Source organism: Pygocentrus nattereri, chromosome 17 (assembly GCF_015220715.1).
Source record: "Pygocentrus nattereri isolate fPygNat1 chromosome 17, fPygNat1.pri, whole genome shotgun sequence".
Classification (NCBI taxonomy): domain Eukaryota; kingdom Metazoa; phylum Chordata; class Actinopteri; order Characiformes; family Serrasalmidae; genus Pygocentrus; species Pygocentrus nattereri.
This window is the reverse complement of record NC_051227.1, coordinates 27,702,094-27,729,609: the sequence shown is the minus strand read 5'-3', so window position 1 is coordinate 27,729,609 and position 27,516 is coordinate 27,702,094. Positions and strand designations below refer to the sequence as shown.

Genomic DNA, 27,516 nt, shown 5'->3' with positions numbered 1-27,516 from the left:
AGACATTTCAAATATAATCAGAGGGCAACAGAAAACAATAACATTGCACCTGCAAAAAGACATTGGTTTTAGCTAGAAAAGCAGCTGAGCATTTAAAATTTGTGTGATACTCAGTAATGAGTCCCATGTTAATTACAAACAGGTTTTCTTTGTTCTTGATAATTAGTGTTTTAAAGGAAGTAGGTTTTTAAGAGAATGGGGGTCTTAAGAAATTGATTGGAATGTTGTTTGCTGTAACTGATTAATGAAATTTTGTTTTTTTGATTTCTCAAGTATGACACTTTTTGCCAGTCAGCCAAATGCAATATAAATTCTAATCATATACAACTGGCTAAGCTTAAAAACATCCCAAGCTCTAATAACCCTAGAAGGCATATTGACTGAATAAATTTAAACTAAGCCACAAAACCACAGTCAAAATGAGCACTTATATTGAAATGAGCAGTTATATTTATGTTACTTATCTTACCATTGGTACAGTGATAGGTAAGTCACAAGTTTCTGCCATCATGACACTAAACATTTTTTCAGATTCTCTATTTAATTTTTGCACCCAATCACAATATTTGCACATACCATCGTCTTTGCCCCTTCGGTCTGGAAGCTCCAGACCAGTGTTGCCCAGCGGGGGCAGGCCCAGGTCTGTAGGTAAGGACAGGCCACTGGTGTTGTCTTCTGCTAGCTGGTACATCTGCCTCTGCATGGGCTGCAAGTGCCAGTTCAACCCAAACAGATGCATGGCTGTAAGACAAACACATCAGACAGGTGGTTAGCATCAAGTTTATATTTTTAAAGAGATAGTTCAACCACACAAAACAGGGACTGACAATGATTGATAGCTAGTGCTGCCCCTTAGCATAACATCATAATGAGCATAATTATCTTTCATTCTTTCATTGTGTTAGCACAGTCCATTTTTTGTTTATGCATCTGCTTAAGTGTGAATCCTATGCAAAGACCATGAACTCATTCAGTTCCACTACATACATGAGATTGAAAATGAGTATTACTGCAGGTTTGTGGCACACACTAATGATATTGTGCAAAAACTTGAAAGGTGCTTGAACACGACATGGCCCATATTCACCATAATGATGTTATAATGTTACTGTCTTCTGAATTTTCATGTCATGTTTTTGCAATGTCTTTGCACTGTGTTTGTGCACATATGAATAGTTCATTGCTGCTGCTGAACAAACATTGTAAAGAGAAGGAATAAATGTTCTTATACATAAATAGAATTAGTAGCTAGTAGTAAATAAGTAACTAGATTTTCTATTGACATTCATCATGAACATTTAACAGGATATAAAGGACAGCTGATGCCTTTAAATAACCTTTTAATAAATGAAAGAAATTGAGTTACAAGGTTTTGATATAACAGTGAAAATATCTATGCAATATCCATGCACAAATCAGAGACCACCTTTTAGGTATTTAATATTCAGTCTAAATACAAGTTATTCATCTTTCAGCATCAGGAAAAAAGCAGAAAACACATACAACAGAACTTTACTCAGAAGCCTTAACAATTTTTTCAGTATTTAGTGTGCCCACTCTTTTATTATAGTAAATTTTTTTGGCTGTTTTCTTTTCTCAGTAATGGCTTCGCAACAACTAGACATTCTTTCAGACCCATATCGTTCTCACATTGGAAGGAATGACAGAAATGCCTGCAGTTATATTCATATGAATAGACACATCTAATTATTCACCTATTTATATTGTCCTACAATGTTACTGTTTGTTTGCATGCAAACTCTCAGATACCGATAAGTATGTCCATCTGTCTGTCTGACTATCCAAGTTCTGGTTTGTTGTACTATACTATACTATACTATACTGTACTATAATATAATATAATACGGGAGTGGACATCCAGTTTAACTTCCTTCATGACTTCTGTCATGCTAGCTGTCATAGTCAGATCTGCCGGAGTCATTAGCCACACTCTGGAAATGTTTACATTCCCTGTTTTACGTATAAACAGACAGAATAAAACTAATTTCCTCTGCCTGCCTTTTTTCTGAGTATACAACCGCCCACATGTGCGGCTGGACGCTGAAGGACAACTGACTGTCAAGCCCTCCTGCTACCCACTTCAGACCAACAGGTCACCTACCTTGGACTAGCTGCCCACCCTACACTGATGATTTCATAGACTCCTAGCTATTACTACTACTAATACTACTGCTATTAATATTAGTAGTATAATCACTTGTAGGTAGTTTGACCAGAGGAGGATGGGTCCCCCCTGGTGAGCCTGGTTCCTCCCAAGGTTTCTTCCACCGTTCTGAGGGAGTTTTTCCTCTTTTTTTGTTGCCCCTGGCTTGCACACCGGGAGGTTTTTACATTCTTGTTAAAACTCTGTCTTTTCTGGAATTCTGTGAAGCTGCTTTGTGACAACATCCATTGTAAAAAGCGCTATACAAATTGATTTGATTTGATTTTGATGACTGAATATCTTTCACAGTGTGTTTATCAGCCTTCGTATGCAATTACGGCTTGTAAGAGAAAAATACTTTTTGTTAGTGAAGGACTCTTTGAATATCAAGAGAAACAAATGGGTGAATTTCACAAACTTTAGGAGGAACATACAAAAGAAGTTTAATGCTTAATAGAGTTTACATGCTGACAGAGCGCTGGCATGAAACCAAAAGAGCTGTAAACCCCCACAACCCCAACCCTCTGGGGTGAAAAAAAAGTGTTGTAACTACCAGCAGACAGAAGAGCTAAAGCCCCTGGGGTAGCTCTATTCTTCTCATCCCAATTACCTTACTAATAACACCCCCTCGCACCCTCCCTGAAGCAGCAGAGACAAGGAAACGATCAAGTCAGCAGGAAGAGAACACAGGCATGGATGAATGTGTGCGCGTAACCAGAAGCCACACCACACATTTCACAAGGTCAACAAAAAGAGCAACCTTTGGGATGAACAGCAATGGAGTCGAAGGCTAAGGAGGAGGGGCCCACCATGATGGATCACCAGAAAGAGAATATACGCAACCAGTTTAGCCCGGCAAAAGCCCATCCCAGAACCCTTTGGTCAGCAACAAAAACAAGCCAAGAAAAGCCATTAGGGTCTTTCTTTTTAGGTCCTATTGGTGTGTCTAAGGTCTTGGTATAAATAACCCAGCAAGACCATTATAAAGTGTGAAAGTAGAAGCAGATTTAAAAGAACAGCTAAGGGTATGAGCTTATGGCTAGCGTCGGAATTGTTTCAACACGTGTCCTTGTGCGTACTTTTATACCCCTCTCATTTCATCATTCTGATTTTCATTCATCAGTACACAATTGGCTTCAAGTTACCAGAGCACCTTCTTGACAACTTGTAGCTACAATTCTGAGGCAAAATTAGTTTTCCGCTCCACTCAATATCAGAGAGAATGTATTTATTTTGCTCTGCAGCAAATATCTTGTCTTGACAAAGGTGAAAGAGGGTCTAAACGAATGATTTATTCTAGTGTCACAGCATTTGAGGAAAAGAAGCAGTAGAGCTGCTATAATTCTGAAATACTCAAATCAATCTTGATTTGAATGTGACAAGGCACTCAAAACGATTATGTTCTGCCTTTTTTAAGATGGAAGAGCACAAGGAACAGAAAGGCAGCGGAAAGAGTACACGCCTCCGGCTAAGGGCTTCATGGAAACAATTTGTTTCAAGAGACAACGCTCATAATGTATAAAACTGTTTAAACATTTTAATACAGTCAATTCTATGTCTAACACCTGTAAACATGTTTACAAACTACTGGTAATGACAAACACAATAGGAAAGTGAATTCTGATTAATTCATATAGAGAGATATTTTAGATAAGCCACTCTTCTAAACTGTAGACTACAGTATGTAATCAACCAAGTTCATTACTTTTCACAACATAAAGCTGAAACACCATGTTAATAATGCCTGCTAATGCATGTAGAATTCAGCTAGAGCTGTACACATAGGAGAATCTTTCAGGGAATATTTAGCCCTCCATTAACGTGCAGAAAGCAGGGAGAGGCTGGTAGTAACATGGTGTCATTAATAATGAATGCAAATGAAAGACGCTTCACTGAGCTGAGACTGATTGGTTGGCAGCGTTGTTTACTGAAGGGGAACCTTCCCACAGTTCCCTTTCACTTCCGAAGAAAAACAAAAAAAAATGCGTAATTCGCCTCATCAAGCCCTTGCTATGATATCCGCTCGCCCTTCTTTAGATGCTGCAAAATCAATGATCCCTAAGACTGTGCAGAGATGTGCTTGCCTTGGCGTCAGCATTAGCCTCAAATTGGCAGTTTAAATGGGCCTAACGCTGAGCTGACAGACTGCAGATCAAACTAGTGGTGATAAATGGAAAAGCACAGCTTTGCTTCCCAGTGCACACTCGTTCATTAATTACAGTCATATTAGATAGCTACACCCTGCTTTAATTCTCCCCATTCACAAGCTGCTAGAAAATCTGGCCCAAAAAATGATGAGGCCTTTGATAGAGGCTGCCATAGAGGCTGGTAGTGCTCTGCTCTGGCTTACTGAATCAATAGCTATTTGGGAAATTGCTCGGTGCATTTTGCTGATTGCGTTCCAGCAGATTTCGGCATTCCCAACCAAATCTCCTGCTACCTTTTTTGTGCAAAAGTAAACACAGAGAGGAGAGAAAAAGTTAAGACCGTCTTGTGAGACAATATAAATGCAAACGATTGGGTCGCTCCACACAACTGGAGCTACGGCAGAGCACTCTGAGACAGATGGCAGAATTTGTCAAGCTTGGCTGGTGCGTGTCTCCTTCTCTCTCTCTCTCTCTCTCTCTCTCTCTCTCTCTTTCTCTGTCCATTTCACTTGCTCTTCTTCCTTCTCTTTCTCTCTATTTCTGATTCTCTATCTCATTGATTTGTGGCACTCTATCAACAGGCAAAAGTTGAGCACATAGTAAGAAGCATGTGCACTGGGTAGGACAGTCACATCAAACAGCGATGGGGGACCACGTCTCATTCCAAACGTCAGAGTAATCGCTCCTCTATAAGGTCCCTCAGCCAGCCTCTCATCTCTCCCCACTCTCTGTTAATGGAAAATGACTCACCAGCCCACCCTCACCCCACCCCCTTCTTGCCATGACCCATCCACATTATCATTTCCTCCAGACCAACCCTTGGTATCTGTGCTATGCAGAATGCTTGGGGAGAGTCCAGAAAAATGGCTTATGAAACATGTCGCCCCCACTTGCCTGAACTTCACCACCGTCCAGACTGTTGGCTTTCCCTCCACTGGGATTCTCAGGTCTCTGAATGGGCCTCAAAGCAAGGCCAGGTGAACGGAAACTAAGCTAGCTAAGCTAGGTGGATTTTTAATGAGGCTCCTCCTGGCATGGAATAGCCACGGCAGTGTTGTGGAGATATGCAGTGACCTGCTGAAGCAACATGGTGTCCAATTTTAAGCTGCACAGTGGACCAAAACATTCTGCTTTCTGCTCCCTGTCCTGGCAATGAGGGCAGCAGAGCGGCACGTGCCAATTAGCAAGCGGAACACCAGGGCAAACTGCCTCTGTAGTCCAAAGAGGGAGAGAGCCATTATCACACTGTTTGTGCCAGCATGCCTGTACTCCAGCCCTGTGTACTCTCCCAACACGAATGTCCAGCATCAAAGCACCTTATCGTTCCTCTGGTGCCTCCAGATTCCTCAGAAAAAACATGCTCCAAATCCAAGAAAGAGATATTACTCCATATGAGAGATGGATTCTATGCTTATTTTCATTAACTTTACTATTCAACTAAATTTTACAACCCCAATTCCAATGAAGTTGGGACGTTGTGTAAAACATAAATAAAAACAGAATATGATGATTTGCAAGTCCTTTTCAACCTATAATCAATTGAATACACTACAAAGACAAGATATTTAATGTTCAAACGGATAAACTTCATTGTTTTTTGCAAATATTCACTCATTTTGAATTTGATGCCTGCAACACGTTCCAAATGTTCCACATGTTTACCACTGTGTTACATCACCATTCCTTTTAACAACACTCAATAAATGTTTGGGAACTGAGGACACTAATTGTTGAAGCTTTGTAGGTGGAATTCTTTCCTATTCTTTCTTGATGTACAACTTCAGTTGCTCAACAGTCCGGGGTCTCCGTTGTCGTATTTTGCACTTCATAATGCGCCATATGAACTATAACATAATGCGCCTTTTCCTCTTTGGCCCGGAGGACACAACGTCCATGATTTCCAAAAAACAATTTGAAATGTGGACTCGTCAGACCACAAGACACTTTTCCACTTTGCGTCAGTCCATCTCAGATGAGCTCGGGCCCAGAGAACCCAGCGGCGTTTCTGGGTGTTGTTGATATATGGCTTTCACTTGGCATGGTAGAGGTTTAACTGTGTTCACTGACATTGGTTTTCTGAAATGTAAACCTTGGTGGGATGTTTTGTTGACCACTGTGGCAGTGCAGGCAGAATTTTCCATCATTACTCCATTGAAAACAATAGAACGCTGCCTGTTTGACATCAACGTCTACATGCCATCATATAAATGCAGAATAAGCCTATAATCTTAACCAAAATGGGAAAGAATATTCAAATTACAAAAAACTTGAAGAAAAAGCATAGTAATCTTTAGTTTTAACTGGACAATCGAGAAACCATTTTATTAGCTGCTTGCCACAAACATCTACTATTAGGTGCAGAAGTATTTTGGTTGTATTTCATGGCAGTCCTACATAACTTACAGTTGACAGTGGAAAGCATTTTCTTTTTAACAAGGCATACTTGTTTCACACAAAACAGCTCAATATTGCTTCTTCTACAGTCATAATTTCATTTCAAAAACCCAGCACTGTTCACAAATAGTTAACAACTGACCACAGAATAGCTTGACAGGTTAAAATGCAGCCATTTGCAGTGTTGCACTGCTATAAATCACCACAATTTAGGCTTAGTTGTTCTCAGGCACCAATTTCAATGACAAAGATAGCAGAGCACACTGTGTGTAGCTAACCATAAACTCTAACTGATACCTGAAAGAGCAATCAAATAAACAAAATACTGGCATGAACACAGCAAGTATTGGAACTAATGGCCCACAGCTGCTGTAACATCTTGGGGAATTACTGCCTTCAACAGGCTAAGTGGGCCAAGGCTAAAAACTGTGCACCCTAAAACAGCTCTTCTAAAACGATTATCCTGAAACTTTATAGATGTCATGGCATAAATAGATTACCGAAGGCTAGTCAACTAGTACATGCAACCGCTAAAATATTAGCAATATTAAGAAAGATAAGAGGTGTCGTGAGGGACAGACCTGGTGTGAGGAAACACCAGTCATCGGCCATCCATCAGAGAATGGACAGCATGCACGTTAGCAAGCATATGGCTAATTAATTCCTTTTAGACACTTGAATGGATGATGTGCTGAATGCAGGCAGTTCTCTTTCCTCTCATTAGCTGTCTAATTACTCTGACACCTCTCTCGCAGGGGGAGAGGTCACTGTGCGAAGCCTGTGCCATGCTTCTATGGAGCCTTTTCATATCGGACCAGACTGCCATCGGCACAATGGCAGCCGAAATGACAGAGAAAAGAGGTAAGGAAATGGGCAGAGACCGGAAGCCATTTGTTTGTACCACAAGCTGATTGAAAACAAGAAGAAGATAGCACGGTCAAGGGATGGCCGCACTTTCAAAGATAGCCGGTGGTGAGGTAGCGCTTAGTGAGTAATTAAATTCGCTGAGTGGCTTTTGAAAAGATTTTCCCCTCTCATTAATTCATTGATTGCTAATGATAATGAGATTTGTTGGATGCTCATGTGACACTCACACACTTGCATTCACACCTACACACACAAAAGAGGCTAGTGAGAGACGTGACAACGGCTGCTAGGTCGTCCATCGGTTCTGTGACTGAAGGTGAGGCTCTTCTAACTTTTGAGCTCTCATGACGTCACTTTTCCTAGTTCAGTTCTTTTCTACAGTTCACAGAGTCCTTGATCAATTCTTAGTCTGTAAATTAAAAACAGTAAAAAAGCATATCCTCAGCAAGTATACCGATCACTATATCACAAAGTCTTGAGTAATCTTTCACTTTCCGACTGAAGCTGAGAGGAATCTGTCAAGAGTGAATCATTTCTCCAAACTGTCTTCCTTCTCGTCTTGTGAAAAAGTGTGTGCGTATGTGTGTGGCTGACCACTGAAGTGCAATCTCACTCTATTCTTTGATTAAACGCCCATGTTTCTGCAGGCTACCGCTACCTAATACAGTCCTGTGCAACCAACCCATTTTATGGACACAATTTTAAGCCTTAGCAAATAATGTAAAAGGTTTTTCAATCACAAATTCTAAAATTTAGTCCACAGAGAGGAAACTGACTGAAGTCGCCTAATATCCCAAAACATCTCATTGACCATGCTTATGCTACCAAATATCACTGACCTACCGATGCTTTCTTTACATAAGAACTGTTATGAAAGGCTTTACAGCAAAACTCATTATTGATTTTAAATTATGTTTTTTGAATGCGTGTGAAAAGTCACCCTGCCAGAATTAATAGGATTTAGCTTTCTTCATGTAATTGGGCTAACATTATGGTTGTAAGGTGGCAAATTATTTGCTGTTGTTTACAACTTTCCTTCCAAACTTCTCTATAACACAGTCTATATACTTTTAACTGTAAACTTCAAACCTAGCAACTCCAAACCTAGACGGTGACTGTTTCTCTTTAGATTGAATGGGTTTTGTGGCAATGCTCTGTAAACCTCGCAACAGTTTTTACAAGTTTTTCTTGATTAGACTGTGGTAATCTTAGTGTTAAATGTTGCAGGACACCTAATGTTTGAAACTAGGCATCCTTGATATTCCTTGGAGTTTGACTCTGATTAGTCAGTTGTGGATGAAGTATGGATCTTTTCTTTGAGTGCTTAACAGAAAAGTGCATGTTTTGTTAACTTAAACACGTGAAGCCTGTTTAAAAACTTCTCTGATCATGCTAAACATGCACAAGAAGCTAAAACAAGTTGTTGGAAAACTGGAGACAAAAAAAACGAGGCAACAGCTGAATGTGAATTTGAGCATGTGGGAGTTCATTCAAAGGAGGTTTCGGGTTGGGCAGTAAGATGAGGGCCCAGCGTGAGCAGAAATGAACACAGAGGGAAGCTGATGACCTTCAGATGCGGAGGACATAATGACCTTCTTAATGAGAATGCCACCACAGAGAAAATGGCACACACCCCCCAACTTCCTAAACCACCCCCCTCCCTCCTTCTTAAACGAACCTTTTCATGCGAACCACACCCCAAAAAGAGATGAGAAAAACACACACGCGCATATACACACTTGTGAGTCAAAACATCTGTCAGGAGGTTTAATTGGGTTCATTAGACAACACAGCTAGAGTTTCCAATTACAGGCCTCCATAATTAATTGCACTTGAAATTAACTATATTTTCTCATCAGCTTTTAATTAAACGTGGCCCCTTGTTCTTGATTGGAATTTCTTGATTCTCAGGGTGAGCTAAGGTTTCCTACATGTTTACTCGAGGGTGCGTGGGGAGATGGTCTTGATTTTTTGGGTTGAGTAATTACATGCAGTAATTAAGCCCCATCAGCCTGGTGGGCTTCTGCGAGCTCCTAGTGAGGTCAAAACGGAAGTGAGCCGCAGACACTCAACTTTAAGCACAGTTTCAGCCTTGCACTGCTCATCCAATCTTTTCCACCGTGTAATCTGCCTGTCATCTTCAGCGTTAGCAGATGACAGCAGATTTTAATGTGGATTTTGGGTTCCAAACCACTGCCAAAAAAAACATTTAGACAATATTCGCAGCCAAAAAGAAATGAATAATACTACTTTGGCATCATTTAGCTAGCGGGGGGAAGAGAAATGATGTTTTTTTTTATCATCATTCCACTATGATGCATATTTATTCTCAGTGACGGAAAAGCAGAAGCTATTTATCTCTCTGCTGATGGAAAACTGTTGCAGAAGATATGTGGCTGTTTCCTCATGCTCCTTCGCACTTGTTTTTCCCATTTTTTCAGCTTCACAAAATCTTATTTCATTTCCGATTCCCTTTTTGACACAACTGCATGATCATTTATATGCTAAATAGGTACACATGTTAATGCAAACCATACGGTGAAGTTTATCAGAATGTATGGCGTGCACCAAAAAAATCCATGTTTGGAATGAAGGAACAGATACTCGGCTTTTCATCTGACACTTTTTTCTCCCTTTAAAAGATCACAAAAGGGAGGGTGTGAAAAACATGTCACACTGAATAACAGGTTTACAATCACATGCAGAGGGAGTCTGACTATGATGAGAGAAGGCTTAGGTAAGATCACAAGCATTATCTATGCAAACAGGATCCACAAACAATATAAATGAGTGCTTATTAGCTCTATGGAAAGCCACTATCAGTTAAAGACAAAATACCTTAAGGGTATGTACTTAAAACAATTGAGCAAGGAAATGCTTTAGAGATAACTGTGAGACCTTAACAGAAGACAAACACTGCGTTAATAAGACAGTATGCATCCAGAATAAAGTTAATTCGTGTGCAACTGTATTGTATTGAGAAAATTGAGGGTGCTTCTCATGTCAGAGCAGCAGGCATCAACCCTTAGGCACTTGGAGTATTTGACTGTTTCTCTGTTTCATGTCAAAATATCTTATGTTGTATGTATGAACACAAATGCAGTATGGATTCAAAGACCAGAATCACTTTAGAAAAAATATATATATTCACTTGTTGACCTACAAGAGATAATTATAAAAGGTTAATGCCGCTAGCTCCCTATGGGGTAGCATTTTAGGGCTTAGTTAACACTTGTTAACCCTTGTAAAAGACATTACATTTTTTGAAGTGTGTAACAGACATAACATATATTTCACCTTATATGTAGCAGATTTGCAGCAGCTCTTTCAATGAAAAGCCCTGGCATACAGCCGCCACTGTTTTCTATTTCTAACAACTATCTGAAACCTGGTTAGATAATGGTTCACATAGTGTATACAGTCACTGCACTGTCAGCTCCTAATTATTTTGTGGCTAATTTGACACATTAGGACAGTTCAGCTGCTGAAGTCCTAACCAATGGGAGAGCTCAATCAAAGCTCAGTCAAAAAATCCAGCTGTTTTAAATCTTGAACCATTTTGCTTTCAGCCAAAACTTAACAAATAAAAGTATTACTACAGTACTCAATACAGTATTATTTTTATATTATTTATTACAACAATATTATTTTAAATAAAACGGAACTAAAAATCAGACATATTTTTGATTCACAGAAATCATTTGGCCTCCTCTAAAGGCCTACTAGGCCTTGAGTTCCCCACTGATAAAACCATGACAAGGTTTTGAAGGGTTAATACACTATTAAGGCTTGTGGAATAATAGTCCCGGCAGTACTATTATGATGAGGTATCAACTCACCGATGAAGTAGGCCAGCAGAAACACCAGGGTAATGGAGATGAGGATGGCACTGAGGGCAGCACATTTCCAGTTGAAGTGCTTATAGGGCTTCTTTAGGCTGAAGGCAGGACGGGAGAAAGTGGTACGGGGCAGTGGCCGTGGCGGGGGCGAGTACACCGTGCTGGAGGTCAGAGGATAACCGGGCGATGTTGTGCAGTACAACGGCGACGTCCCTCCAGGCTTGAACAGAAAATGTCTGCGAAAGCGCAATGAAACCAAATTGCACAAAGCACAACGAGAACAGCCAGAAAGTGCACTGTGTTGAGATTAAGTGTTTTCCCCTCTGTGTTAAACAGGGCTTGTAGAACGAGTAAGGCTCCGGCCCCTTGCACCCGGTCAGCAAAGCTGTCGCTAAGCAGTTTCAGCAGCCGTTGCTATAGCCACCTCTGAGCTCCTAGTGATGGGAGGCATGAAGGGGAGGTAAAAACATTCCTGCCACCAGGGTTTGTTCTATTGAAATTGCGAATCGATACAGAATTTAATTTACAGCACGAATGACCACAGTGGATCCTTGTTAATATGGACCTGCGCCGTGACTTCTAATTCACCTCGGGAGGGTGTGTGTCAGGAGTGCCAAGAGGCTGCCGGATATATATAGTAGGATGAGCATGGAAAGGGCAGCATATTTGCCCTTGAAGAACATGGCTTACTCTCTTTAAGGATGTGTAAGCTGCAGCAGGTACCTCTAGGTACTGTAGAGACTGCTTTACTGACCGTATAGAGGATGCTCAGGGATGAGCTGTATGTAAATGTGTATGCAAGTGTATGCAACCTGATGTTATCATGTACAGGAAAGGCCAGCCTAACAGCTAAAAATCAATTATAATTTCACTTGCTAAGATCAATCATGGTTAGTTCTGATGGAGGGTTGTGCAAAATGTGCTTCATTTGACCTATCCATGCTCCGCCCACAAACATGTTCTTTCATAACAAATGTTCCGATTCTGGACAGGTTTTTCAGAACACTCACAGAAATCTTACCAATGTTACTAATGACACATTTTTGCCATTCATCTTAAGAAATTTAGGCTGGTATTTAAATTCATTACACAATACAGAGTTTCCAGTGTAACTCAAACTCCAGGATTTGCCAGCAGGATCAAACTTTTATTATAACTAATAAAAACTCACCTAGTTTGCATTGTAATCCCTATAGTTGTTGAATAATGCACCTCAGGATAAATAAGCCTGTTTAAATTGCTGCGTTACCATGCTAGACTATGTTGTATTAGCTGATCGAAACTAGTCAAGACTGGAAATGCTAATCATGAATTTGCTACCATGCTAATATTAGTTCAATGACGTGAAAATACACCTAATCTATCTAAAGACACATGCATGCAAAAAAAAAAGAATAAAAATTAATAACACACTCTAAATAAAAGTATTTTCAGAATGTGCGTTGTAAGTGCATAAGGGATTTCTTCTCTGTTGCTTGTCCAGCTTAGCAACAGTTGCTACAATAGCACATCTGTGGGAAGAGCCTGGACAGATCAATTCAACAAACACATGCAACACATATTTACACAGAAACTGAAGGTGTTAACTTTAGTTTCACATTTCCATATAAGCTAATGGAATGGAAAAACCACATCAATGCACAAAAGGTACCACTATGCATCATGGCAAAGCAGATCCTACTAGTCATGGCGGCCGCAGTCAGAGCATGCAACATACCCGTCAGTGTAAGCATCATCGCGGCGAGCTGTGGCCAGTATGTCCATCTCTATAAGGTTGTCCTGTAAAGTCTCTAGGAATGTCTGCTTTGCTATGTTTCTACACACAGGTGGAGAGATGGATAGATGGAGCGAGAGTGAGAGACACGCGTGCAAGAAGGAAACACAGACGTGATCACCCAGCGACTTTACAGGTGGACAAAACTGAGTGGAGAAACTGACAGACATAGAAAAATGAAAATCAAGCTCCCTATGGAACTAAACTATTTGCTGAAGGAGTTTCGGCGTCCCAGTGAAAAGCCTCCCCTTTCTTTCTGGACAAAAAATAAAAAGTGGCTTCCCCCGACCCCAGCATGTACCTTGTATTGTACGACCCTTGCCCTTCTCTGCAAGAGTCCTGCTCCCCTCTGATAAACATTAGAGTATTCTGGCTCCTTTGTGGTCATGGTTAGAAGAAAACAAGGCTTTACATTACCATCCAATCCTTACACAGTTTTATTTTTTTTCACACGTGTGAGCACTTGCTATGGTTAACACATTACATTTTTCATTATAAATAATAAAATGAATAAATAAATTACATATTATGCTGACAAAATTCCCAATAGGCAAAAACGTTGTCCTATTTTGAGATTGTGTTTTTGAAATAATAAATAGTCTCATAAAGCGCAGGGTTATTAACATTCAGGAGAAAAACTCTCTCTCTAGACAACCAGTGTGCACTCTCTCTCTGGCTGAGGCACATGCATTCTATCTGCCAGAGCTCTGCGCCCCATGAGACTGCTGTTCCATAAGGGAAGGCTGAGATAATGCAATGGAGAAATGAACCATCGGCATGCAAAAGGACAGGCTCCGCACCTTTCATTCGACAAGAGAAAAGACTTGTTTTCCTCCCTTTCGCCCTCCGTTCCAGGCTACTAGCTCTCTTCTCATTGTCTCTCCCCTGGCTCACGCTCATTCGGTCATTTGTTTGGGCAGCAGGAGACGAATTAAACTTTTAATGAAGAGGAGGCAGGCCAGGAAGAGGTTCAACAAAAATGGGTGAAGGAGGAAAGGAAGAAGGAAAAGTAAGCAAAAAGGGGACCAGGCTAAGTCCCAGCATCCTGAAAGTGTGTGTGTCCCTTTCCAGCTCATTCAACTAAAGCCAGCAGAGGGGACCATTATAAGGCCATTAACTAAAGCCCCAACAACAGGCCACGTTTTCCAAGCCCTTGTGGACTTTTCCTAATGGTTCCAATTTTTGTCAGAGGACCTCAGATAATTGATAGCTCATTCTCAGATAGAAGGGAGAAGGGAGGGGTTGATATTGCCGATTTATTCACTTTCCGACACTTCCTCTTCTCCCGCATGCTGGCTGGCGTGACCATCTGTTCACCTCTCCTGTGGGAATACCTGGTCCAGATTAAACTTTGGGAAAATCCATGGCGCTTAATCAGTCATTATGTCGCTAAGTGTCCCTCCACAAACTGAAATTAACAGTCATTTTCCTGTTGAGTGGACCGCCACGCAGCAGCGATCATGTCGAAAATGGAGAAGAGTGAAAATCTACACAAAAAGCGGTCGGCAGCCAAATAAACCCTCAGTGTATGTGCTAGTCAATGTGATTCCTCACATCCAAAATGATATACTAAAGGAGATAGAACATCTTTTAATAATGAGCTCAAAAGTGGTCAAATTTTGTGACCAATACAGACCTTAGGGGCTACTGAGTGTTGGTCCTTTTGTTGGGAGGTCAGGAGTTCGATCCACAGTGATGCCACAGTCATCTGTGGCCTGGAGTCCAAAATCATATAATTGGCCTCGCTCTCTCTAGCTGGGCCACAATTTCTGGTCAAGGAAGAGTGAAAGCTGCTTCCTCCAAAGCCAGCCTTCACATCTTTTGGAACTGCCAGTAACGTAACATCAATGGACGGACTGGATAAATAAATTAGCTAAAAAATAATAATAAAAGACCTAAATACTATACATAGCATAGCAGGGTGTGAGAAAATTTCCTGTGGTCTTGGTTTTCTGCTAATTACTTCTTATTTTTAATTGGTTCTGTTCATAGAAAAAAAAGGTTAATACTAAGTTTGGATTCACTTTACATGTATTTGTTATGTTAATCATGATGGTGGTTTGTATTTACATTTATTTGCATTGCTGTCACTGACTAGCATGTGAAGAAGAAAATGTTAAGTTCTGTTAAGTTTTTTGTAACATGATTTTTGTAATGTAAGAAGCTCATTAGAAGATCTGAGGAGGAAGTAATTATCTGTGCTTCATCAGTGGAAACAACAGTGAGGTTTCAATATTAGTCTTAGATATATTGTTTGGGCCCCAAAGGAGACCCCTGGCTTCATAAAAATCTCAATTTTATATCTTGCTTTCACAAAAATATGACTTAGGTGAACACCCCAATCAAACATGCAGACATATCTTACAATTAAAGAAAGATAGCAGAAACTAGTTAGTATGATTTCATTTGCATAATGAGAACTGGCCTCCAGTAACGTCTATTCATTATTAGCAGCGCTGGCACTTTCTGACTACAGTCTTCCTCTAAGCAAGTAACATTTTCCAGAGTTCTTTTTCTACATGGAGTTAAAATGAATAGTAAATGGGGCTTCTGGGAAGTGATGGGTTCACTAGCGCGAGCGAGCGAGGGTAATCTGAACATCAGTATGTATCAGTTCCCTTCAAGCCTGGCGTGACAGCCCTGATCTCCCTTCCACCATGCATGAGGAGCGGCCAGAACAACGCAAACAGACATCCGCTTGCAAGGCCTTGACTGATCTCCTTCATATAAAAGCCTCCCGAAGAGGCAGACTTGAGTGCAGGCTGATCGGAGATAAATAAGGACCCCAGGCTGCAACTGTAAAGAGATAAAGCTGCCCTACAGGTGCCCAGATGCAATTATCTATATATATTATGATTATATTCTATATAAGATCACTTTCTTAAATAGTTTGGAGGAAAGGGAAAGAAAACAATGCTTTTCTCTTGTTTCAAAGAAATGGTTTGAAAGCATGATGGTCCTTAAGACAGCCCTTTGAGCAAATGTCTACTGAAAGTCATTCTGCAGTAGCAACAGTCAGTGCAGTAGCACTAGGGGTGTACTTGTTTTTATATTAGAAGATGCAGTATGGTTGCATAATGAAACAAAACTGAATATATCTCTCTCTCTCTCTCTTCCAAGATATTGTATAAAATATACAATAAATGCCACCTATAAATCCAGTATTAACAAACATATTAAGTATATGAAACACCTAAACATTATAATCTGTATATATGAAATACGTGAATAATTATTATCAACTCATCACAGCAGATTAACCAATAATATAAGGCAAGAAATGTTCCTGTTTGACTTGACAATACAGTAATTCTGCTGTTGCCATGTGAATCCACACATCAGTACTTATTGATACACCCCTATGTTGCACTGTGTTGATTCTGAGCACCCTATCAAGCAAAACATTATGCATCACATCAGGCTATACAGACCTACTCAACATTATTGAACAAGTGCCTCAGAATAAGAGCACTGATCAAGCATTAGTTCTCACTCTATTTTCACTACCATTCAAAAGTGTGGAATCACCAGTCAGAAGTTTGGAATCAATATTTTCACTAGTTCACTAATATAAAACTCGTTTGGGTGTAGGTGAATGTATTTCATTGCAAATATGCATATGGTTCAAATATGTTGGCTTTTTGCAACTTCACAGGTTTCAAATAATTGGTTGGAGAAAGTCTGAATTAATTTTACAGTTTGAGATGCTTCTAAAATGATAAAACTGTACACCATTAAGAAAGAAAAAGCCTCATATTTCAAAAGTATTGATCAAACCTCAAGGTAGCTGAAGAGACATTAGCCACTTCTACATTTTTACCTGTCTACTCACCTTCTACAGTGGTGCTTTAGGAGTTTCCAGGTTTAAAGACCCCTTCTGATGATGTCTCTTGCAGTTGGGAAGAACTTTTGCAACTACAACTACCTTAGGGTGGATTTTTGGGGATGGGCCGTTTAGAATATTTTTTTATGCAGTAGGTGTATGCAGAAGGAAGGGAGCCATACTATTAGGTCTATCTTGCAGCATATTAATTGTCCAACTTTCATCAAATAATCAATACACTAGAGAGAATTGATTACTCAACTGACAGAAATGACTTAGCTAATGAGAAAGAAACAAGATAAAAGCTAAAGTTATCAGGGTACCTTGTTATATAGATAATACACCACAGTTTGGCTCCTTTTCTCTGGCTGAAAAGAGAAAACTTGTCCTGAATAAAGACAGAATTTCAGTTTAACAGGTGAGTCTGACAACCAAGCTGCTAGCATGGCTGTACTTATCAGTCATGGCTCAGCCCAGCTATAAACCAGAGGCTAGGCTAGGATTTAAGATTGGTTAACACAGTGCAGAGATTCCGACTGCTTTAAGTTTTTGTGTAATGCATGCTAGGTACTGTAATGAGGGAATACTGCTGAATGAAAAGTTGAAAGAAATATAAAATCATAAATTCATGTCATGTCAACCATAACAATATATAAGGAAACCATTCTTAAAAATACATATTATTAAAGATTTAGAATGGACTGACCTTTTAACCTATACAGACAACTAAAATACAGGATTTATCATTTATCATAATTTATCAGAACTTCTTGCTGTTCCTGGAATAACTGAAATATTATATAAAATATTTAAATGATCTTTAGGTGTCTTGTTTATAATGTTTACATCTACAATGCTAGATTGTTAGATGCTACTGTGGTACATAAAATATATGTAGAAACACATTAATATAACAAGTGATTCCAATCTTTTGAATGTAGTGTCTTCATGTCTTTTTCGATATAAAAGATGAAAAACGATGCAAGAAGATTATTGTACTCTAAGACCTAGGCTTACTGTATAGTTAGGTGTAGGGTATGACACAGATTGCCCCATGCAGCCTTATTATCTATCATTAAGCTCACCCATGACATCACTGTAGTCTATCGTTAAGTTGATCCTAAATTGATAAAAAGTCTTAGTCCTACCTGGTCTCCAGGGGGATATTACTGTTGAGGAGCCAGTTGTCTTGTGCACTGGCGGAGTCCTGTGCGCTAGACGGTCCCTCTGGAGCAGCCGTGCTGTCGGTGGGCGCAGGGCTGGCGTTGCTGCGTGGAGTGTAGTTACTTCTGCTTAGAGAGCCCACAGAGGCTGCATGATGCTGACTGGGGGAGTGCGAGTGAGACAAGGGGAGTGGAGGAGTCCGCAGCCTTGAGTGGTTCTGGAAGGAACCGTCTAGGAATGAGCAAAAGACAGAGGAAGAGATTCAATTATTGGGTACATTCAATTTTCATACCCAGTCCTAGTTCCCAGTGCTTAGGTAATTTAGGCCATGCTCAGACTGCAGGTAAATCGGATGACTTTCTCAAATCAAATTTGTTGAAACAACTGTCCACACATATGTGCAATGGCTTAGATCAGATTTGTGTGTCCAGATATCACCAACCTATCTACATGGGTTGATGCGGTAACAACACAGGTGTAAGTAACTATGTAGCTATACTGGTGTCACAGATTTCAAACGCGGATGTAGGAGAAATGGAGGTGCATCATCTTGCCCTCCAAACTCTTCAAAATTCTCTGGCAGAAACATGAATCTCTGGCAGTCTTCTTGAATTCCTGCATCTGTACCTCTCTTGGTTTGACACCTCTGTCGCATTGCGAGTGATGCAAAAGATACTTTGAAAACTGATTTGAGAAAAAAGACGGAGATGCATCTTTAAAAATGACATTTGTATTTCTATTTCAAACTATGCTATGCAAAAATGGGATTTTGTGTGTCTTTTTGTCATCCAGACCATAAAAAATTAATCTGCATACATTCTGGATATGCCAAAATTCTGATTTGGGCAGGTAGTTTGAACAATGTCATAGTCTGCTTTGCTGTCATAAGCATATGTACTGGAGCATTTTGCCTAATACCAGAAAATACTTTAAAAAAAAAAAAAAAAAAAAAAAAACACATACAAACACACACACAGAACATTTACCCATAATGAACTGACTTTGTAAGATTTGTTACTGCCATAGTTAGCCTATGTGATGTGTTACATAACACTTTGGGATCAAATCTGGGCCAAGTTTAGGCTGCCTTAGTCATAAGGTTCAGATAAGGATGACAAGATTCAGATTCAGAAGCAACATGCAGTATAGCTGTAATTCTGTGATCTGGAGTGATTTCCCCCTACATATTCCAAATAATGTTTCCATATGTTTCCAAATATGCCCTGCGATGGACTGGCGACCTGTCCAGGGTGTATCCTGCCTTCCGCCCGAAGACTGCTGGGATAGGCTCCAGCACCCCCCCGCAACCCTGACGGAGAAGCGGCTTAGAAAACGGATGGATGGATGGATGGATGTTTCCAAATAGATGCTAGAGCACACACACGTCATTTCTGGCAGCTGGAGCCCAGCATAGAGCTTTAGCTACCTGCACTGCTGACAATCTATCCTTATCAAGTAGGCTGAATTACCAATGTCAACCTGTATGAAATTCGTTTCCATTATGAAGTGCTGTTCAGGTTGGTGTGTGCCAGCAGGTGGCTCCGCAGAGGCTGCAACATTTGCTTTTTCTTCCTGCTGCCACTTGATGTCACGATATTTAAGGGCTATCAGACATTAGATAGCATAGATCAGACTGAAGCCGGCAGTTCTCTGCTGCATCTGATACTCTAGGCCCAAGCAGAGATAAAAAGCATGTGCCCTTGTGCTCTCCACGACCATTCATTTCCATTTCTGCCAGGCCATTAATCTATGAGTTCCTACATCTACAGCACAGCACTGGCTAGTTTCTCTTTTCAAGAGTGAAGCCTAGTTACTAAGGCCATCATTACTGATAATATTAGCTGTCACGATTGGCCCGTCCCAGTCCTCCATGTGCTTTTGTTTTGTTTCCTTCTTTTTCCCGGTCCTGCCCCCTTGTTTCCAGATCCTGCCCTTAATTGTACCACCTGTGTTTATCACCTGTGTCTTATTAGCCCTTGTTGTCTCTGTATTTAAGCCCTGTGCTTTTTCCTAGTTGTTTGCTGGTCTTTGTAGTGTATCCTTTGTAGCGTATTGTATCAATTGGTGTTTGTTCTTCTGACTTCTGTTGTGTGTTTCGCCTGTTTCTTTTGTCATGTCTGTTCCATGCTCTATCCATGTTGGCTCTCTGACCCTGGACCGTTTTAACCCTGAATCTGGATTTGCCCCTAATAAATCTCACTTCTCTTCCCATATGCATCCGCCTCACCATCGCTCCTCTGCGTTACATTAATAATCAGTTGATCTATGAATTACAATAATAAAACCTTTAGAAAATGGACTCAACTGTAAATAAATAAACCAGGCAGTTGCTTTTAAAGATTCTAAAATACATTATTGGAAAAAGATAAATTAGGAAGTCAAGGCAAAACTTTCAGCAAAAGCATAAAATATGTAAAGGAAAATAATAATGGAAATGGAGTTTTTGGTGTAATTGTGGTTACTCAGATCATGAGAAGCAGAAAATACAGCTTCTAAAACTGAACATTAAAACATCCCTGCAGGTTTATCTGAAAAACTAAAGAATGAAGGCTGTAATAAAGGCAAATGGTGGACAAACCTAATAATGCAAAAATTGGCTATTATATATTTATATTATAATATTTAGCTGTTGATGCTTCTGTGTCATTTTCTAGTAAATATTTTGTTTTTGCTGTTTTTCCTAATTAGAAAAAACAGATGATTTGTGTTTAATGGCTGTTTTGATTGGGAAGGTCTCTGACATTTACACAGTGCTGTATAAAAACAGTGGGAAAGGGTGAATTTTAATTGATGTATTTTTTTTTAATATTGTAATGCAGTTGAACTGACTGAGATTAGCCAGCACTTAATAATGGAAACAATAGCCTTGAACTTTACAGATCTGAAACGCCTAAAAAAATCTGAAAAGGCACAGCCAGTGTGAGCCCCTATCTTCTAGAGAAAGAATGGAAACCTCCTTCCAAATTAAGGTATATTTTCTAGTGACTTTCCTTTTGCCTAAGTGAGCCCTGAGTTTGACTTACAGTAGTGCTTTATAGTTTTCATAAAAGGAACTGTCTATGACTGGAAAGTGTACAGTGTTGCCAAATGGAGGTTGATGCTTTGTGCAGCTGTAGCAAAGTTGATCCAATTGATTTTTGAGCAACTTGCTGGGCATTTTTCTGCTAAATGGTGCATCACAGAAGTGGATCTTGGAGATATAACTAGCATTCCTCAATGGCTCAGCGGATTCTCAGCTGAGACTCAAAGATAAACCCTTTTCCAAAGTTTAAAACCTACTGTACACACCACCAATGTTACAATCAGCACTGACACTGGATGGAAGTCCAAACAGCATTCAGTCCTCCCAGTCCTCCCAGCACAAAGCAATAAACACTGCACCCATGACATGCGATTTCATGAAAGCTTTCTCCTGGCGCTATGCTGGGAAAAGAGAGAGAATATTAATTCTCTCCTTTCAGATATGAGCAAGTTTGCGCTTTTTGCTGTGTGCTGAGTGCAATGTTGTCAAGAGTCATTATGGGATGTGCCACCGATAGGAAACCAGTTACTTTTTCATTCCTTTTCATTTCAGGCACGGGCCTGGATTGTTTGTCAGGGAGCAGTGACAGATGGATCCATACACAGTCACGTTCGTACAATCCTACGCTACTGATTACTCAGAGCCAGATACCTTTCCAAGCCAAACCGACGATGACCCTGATGAAACCTGGATCAAAACAGAACGAAATCTCTGTGCTGCACCAGAAGGCAGGACCATTTCCCTTGCTTTTAAGGTGCAAGTGACACAGCCACAAGTCTAGGAAATGAGGATCTCCACTGATATGTTGCAAAGTCTGTGAATTTGGCATTTTGTCATTTTGTTAGTGATTAAATCAAAACATATGCTATGTTACTGCAAGGAGAGTGATTTCTCTATAAATATGTACATTTTTGTCAATTACATGTAAGTAAAGATTTCTGCACAAGATACTTTGGCATTCTGAGGAAATATTTTCCATATTTACAATAAAAATCTAACCATCAATGCCTAGATCTAGAGCATGTGTAAATAAAAATATTTTATCACATGTTTAGGAACAGAATAACAAATAAATAAGGGTAATAATAAAATAGAAAAAAGAGTTCAAGCAGTATGTACATTTTGGTAAGAAAACAGCATGTTTTGAATTCTTACATAAATTCTTAAAAAAGATGGTTTTAAAGGGTTCCTTAGTAAAAAAAATGGGACCGGTGAGCGGAAGAAAGAGGAATCAAGGAGGCACTGATTACAGTTTTGAGATCCATTACTGGAGTGGCTTTTTATTTGTGATGCACATCACTGACTGGCTGAATCACTCACTAACTAACTCGTGTTTAACAATCTAAAACCTCTCCAAAAGGACGTGTTATGAGCACACAAGTAGCTTTTGGTGCTTCATAAGAGTGGTGCTCTGCATTAGTGACACTGTGTTCTTGTTAAATGAAACACAACACAGAGCATCACATCAAATCAGAGATAATTTACATGTATCAGTCTTGAAGGAATATTAACAAAAAAGCTGGTTTAATTTTTAAAAAATAAAATATAAGAAAAATAGGATAAGGACCTTAATTGTGGCTATGAATCAATGTGTAATACAAAGGATACAATTCAAATAAAATCATTCTGCCATCATTCCTGCTCATGCTTTCAGACCACGTTCTCCCAACTCAACGTTCCTTAATACAGCAGACAGCAAATGAGAACAGCTGATGCAGCATCCAAGGACAGGAGCTTTATTTTTATTGAAAAGCACAGAAAGGTAAGGCACTCTGGAATCCTTGAGACAATGAGTATCACAACAACAGAAGCAATGATTCAGCAGCAATGAATCACCCTCAGCCCAAAAGCATCTAAAAATGTGGAAAAGGCCCCAATCAATCTACTTTGCACAACATCTAGGAGGCTGTAGAGAATAGTACTTTGGCAGCGTAGGAAAGAGTCTTACATTGTGAACTTCAAAATAGCTTCCAGAAAAAAATACTTCACCATATTTCCTCCAGCCACTCATGTTTGCTAAAAATCCCTTCCCGTTAGGAATAGAAGTGGAAAAAATGTTCTCTGGAGATGTAATGCAATTTCCACCTAATTATCCAAGTTGACATTTTGCAAGACATCAAATTGTTTCACAATTATGGGATGGCAAATGTGTCAAACAACTATTTTAGAAAGAGAAAGGTGGCCCATAGGAGAAAAAAAATTAAAGCACATTAGTTAATTTTAGATTCATAGCTTGTTTGAAAATAGCTTAAAAAGACCAGAAGAAATAATGAGAAACCATAAAGTTAGTTAAGATGAAGTTTGCTCTGTGCTCTTGGTACATTCCTGATTCTCCTCTCAGTCACTGATTGGTCATGCTGCAGGAAAAAAATCTGAGAGACTCTCCCTGCTCAATATTTGCAGGCGTCAAAGACTCAATAAAGTTGTCTGAAGTCAATCTCCAAGGAAAATCAGGTTGCTTCAGTAGACAGTGTTAGTTAACCAATGACTGATACCAATCCATCAAAACTGGTGCAGAATTGATTTGTAGATATGAAAAATTGATGAGCTGGGAGGTCAATCCTTCAAACGAATCTTCTTTGATTATTCATGCTGATAGTACTTTGATGGTAGAGAAGAGCGTCAACAAATTTCAAATTCTGCACCATCTTTCTTGTATATCATAGACATAGCACACTACTTTTGTCATGGATAATGTTAAATATTAAAAGTGGAACAATAAACATGAACTCTGCTTTGCTACAAACACTGTGTATCGACTCAAAGCTCAAAGATAACAACCTACACCAATGATGGTCACACCTGACAAGAAAAAGTGACATGGCATGCCCCGGCCAGCAGATCAAACTGCTGAGCTGGGAGAGATTGATACAGAATTAATCAAAAGACCATCACCAGCCAGACAGATCATTAAAGTCCATCCACTGCTGCAGCCCCCACAGCTAAGAACAGCAGCAACAACATCCAACTCAACAGTGTTGGTCTAACCCAACACAGTTGATGGAGGTGGCACTTTAACATTCATTTAAGAAATACATGTTTTAAGGCTGCCAAATGATTAAAACAACTAATCATGATTAATTACAATACTTTGTGTAGTTAATTGCGATTAATTGCATTTGTCTAGTTTCCTCTAATTTGACCTTAAAGAAAAACTTGTTTCCATTTTTAAAAATGTGCATTTTGTTGCAGCTACATCATCATCATCATCATCATCATTATCACCTTTAACTGGTTATGGTCACAGTTATAGCTACACTCCAGGAAAAATTACGTTTTGCCAATTTTCTCAGTGAAAAAAAGCAACACACCCTACAAAGAGAACACACTTCTACACATTGTAATGTGGCAGTATTGTTTACCACATTTAACATATTGGAAAAAATAATAAAATACAAAATGTGGTATGTGCAAATATTATGGCCTATTTCACATTATAAGGTTTTTTTTCTAACACAATAACCTGAGCAAATGAATAGAAATTACACAGTAAAATTTGCAGAAAGTTTAATATTTAACTGTGTTTTCTGTAGAAGATGTAACGTATTTTCAGTTAGAAAATCAACAAAATGTAATTTGACCTGGGGATGTTCAAACTTTTTATATGACGGCATGCATGTGAAGAAAATAAGCATCATCAGAATGTATTTATTACATTCAAAAATTCAACTTCAACCTGAACATAAAATCATATGGGCGCAGGGTGAATCTGATAACAAAATGAATGTAGTTTCCAATTTTCATCACAAACGTCCAGTGAGAACAGCGGTCCCAAGTGTTTTTGTGATTATAGCTTCTTCTTCTCATAACACTACATTACATCTTGTTTTAAGAGAAACTGGAGCTATTCACTTTGTTGTTACTTCTGTGGGTTGTTGATAGTTCCCTGCAAGCACTGTCCAGTGTGGACTGCTGAAGGCATTCTCTAGTGCTAACATTACAGATATTACTGATATTTCCAGCATCAACACTGGGCTTTGATTGCAAATTGTACTTCAGTGATAAACAAATCTACAGCATGATATTAGGTATAAACAACTTTAAATCAGGAGAGCCATCAATTAAAAAATCCATTTAATAGCACGTGGATATATGTGCATGAAAGGACTACAGTCACAGAGACACTGCAACAGCACACACACAGCTGAGCTTCAGGCTGGAACTAAGCGTGATTCAAAGGGTCAAACTAGGACAGCGCATTATGCCATAAAATAAATTGGTGTATTCATCCATCCATTCTCTAAGCCGCTTCTCCGTCAGGGTCGCGGGGGGGTGCTGGAGCCTATCCCAGCAGTCACTGGGCGGAAGGCAGGATACACCCTGGACAGGTCGCCAGTCCATTGCAGGGCAGACAGACAGACACAAAGAGTCACTCACACCTAGGGGCAATTTAGCATGTCCAATTGGCCTGACTGCATATCTTTGGACTGTGGGAGGAAACCGGAGAACCCGGAGGAAACCCACGCAGACACGGGGAGAACATGCAAACTCCACACAGAGAGGACCCTGATCACCTGGCCGGGGAATCGAACCCAGGCCCGTCTTGCTGTGAGGCAACAGCGCTACCCACCGCGCCACCATGCCGCCATCAGTGTATTCATTAATGCATTAAATTCAACACCATAAATCTGTATACTTTTGGAGTTCCCTTATAGAGGCACAATATTTTTGTTACATGACATATATACATACCAAACCTTGTCATTGGTCTTGTTAATCAATCTAAAATTCTAAATTATTCAAAACTATAAATTATGTATAATAAAAAGGGGGCAAACAGGATTAGTCATGATTTCTATGCTGGATGCTAGAGAAATACATGAAAAAACAAAACACAAACCAAAACTGTGACCCTTAAGCCTGATTCACTGCCTGGGGAATCCTGGCTTCAACACCAGCAGTCTCAGCTCTGTTGACTAGTAAAGGTATTGTTCCTCACCATGAGGGGGAAGAGAGAAGGGGCGACATAGGGGAATACATGTTGTCTTCACAGGGCTCATTTGAAGGCTAACATGCCCAGGCAACAGAGGATCTGTCGCACTCCCAGCAATTTGCTCTAACACCAACTGATATAGAATGTGCTATTTGCTCTATGTCTTTTTTCCAAAGCATTTATTTTATAGCATTAACAATATGCTTTATCCTATATATGGAGGCCCAAAGACAATCTTCTCTTTATTAATATGCAAGCCATAGTTCATGTATCCTCAAAGGTCCTGAAGATATATTTGATGCTGAAATGCACAGATGGCTTTGATTAGCTCTTTTGTTATCTCCATGGTAACCTGAGAAAGGATTGTCTAAATAAAGCAGAGATGCATAGGCACCCACAGTACATTTACTAAAGGTGACAATGCATTAGAGTAACAGCTGTCGGAATGCAATCAGAATTACAGACTGCTGCTCTGCTGCTTCTGCGCATGTTGCTCAGCTGCGCTGTTGCACTGTTGAACACCTACTGTCTCATGAGGGAGAACAATATTAGGTAAAGTTCGCTGCCAACGGAATGGCGGCGAGGAATAACTCTTTTTCCCAAGTCCACAAGGACCATAGATTCCTCCTCAGTTGTGCCATGTGCTGCTCATTAACTTACTATTTCTCCTTCCATATTTTAATCTCCAAGTGTTCTCCTGTGGAAATCCATTCCAGAGTGACCTCTTTAAACCCCATTTGCTCCCTTCACGCTGGCAGATGCGAGGGGGGCCTATGATTAAGCAAGTTCCAACGATGCTCACCTCATCTAAATGCAGACGCGCAAGACGACCCGGCGGCTTCATTTCTATCTGCCTATTCCTATCCAGTCAGCTGCAAAGGCATGTTTTCTAGCCTTTTACAGAGGAGAACCATACCCAATTAGCAGCCCACTGTGGCCAAGCCCCATGCTACTCAGTGGTAAAAGATGCTAAGACGGGAGTTGCGGGGGTGTTCTGTGCTCGAGAACAGGAGCCCAGCGGGGTGTCTGTGGACCCCAATAGCCGCCTCTCCAGGAAGAGGCCCCTGCGAGAAAGCTAGGGGCCATGGTGCAACACATGCTCAATAAAAGAGCTCAAGCTTCAGTGAGCGTGCCTCATTGCCCTAATGGAGGTTAGCGGGCATTGAGAGAAATCCTTTTTTTTCTCTTTTTCTTTCTCTCTGTTTTCTAACACCAGGCCTACAGAGCCAAAGGCGTGCGCTTAGGACATCTCAAAGAAAGACTTGCTGTGGATGGGCGAAACGGAAAATGAAGCCGCGAGCATTTTGTTCTGGAAAAATGCAACAAATGCTGTTTTTTCTTTTTTTTCCAGCCGCTGCAGCTTCACACTGGCAGAAAGTTAAATCACCT

General features: G+C 40.0%; 1 protein-coding gene across 12 annotated transcripts in view; it reads right to left on the bottom strand.

Moving 5' to 3' along the window:
• Nucleotides 1-27,516, bottom strand: part of tenm4 (teneurin transmembrane protein 4) — a 246,804-nt gene that overhangs the window by 118,957 nt on the left and 100,331 nt on the right. For 7 of the 12 annotated variants that reach the window (XM_017696786.2, XM_017696787.2, XM_017696789.2 and 4 more), the window contains 4 exons: nucleotides 18,157-18,403; nucleotides 13,129-13,227; nucleotides 11,412-11,647; nucleotides 577-741 (listed from right to left, as the gene is read on the bottom strand). In XM_017696786.2, coding sequence (XP_017552275.1) covers nucleotides 577-741; nucleotides 11,412-11,647; nucleotides 13,129-13,227; nucleotides 18,157-18,403 — 747 coding nt within the window. Of the gene's footprint in view, nucleotides 1-576; nucleotides 742-11,411; nucleotides 11,648-13,128; nucleotides 13,228-13,486; nucleotides 13,562-18,156; nucleotides 18,404-27,516 lie in introns of all 12 variants that reach the window. The other 5 variants (XM_037546594.1, XM_037546598.1, XM_037546597.1 and 2 more) reach the window with 2 other exon arrangements.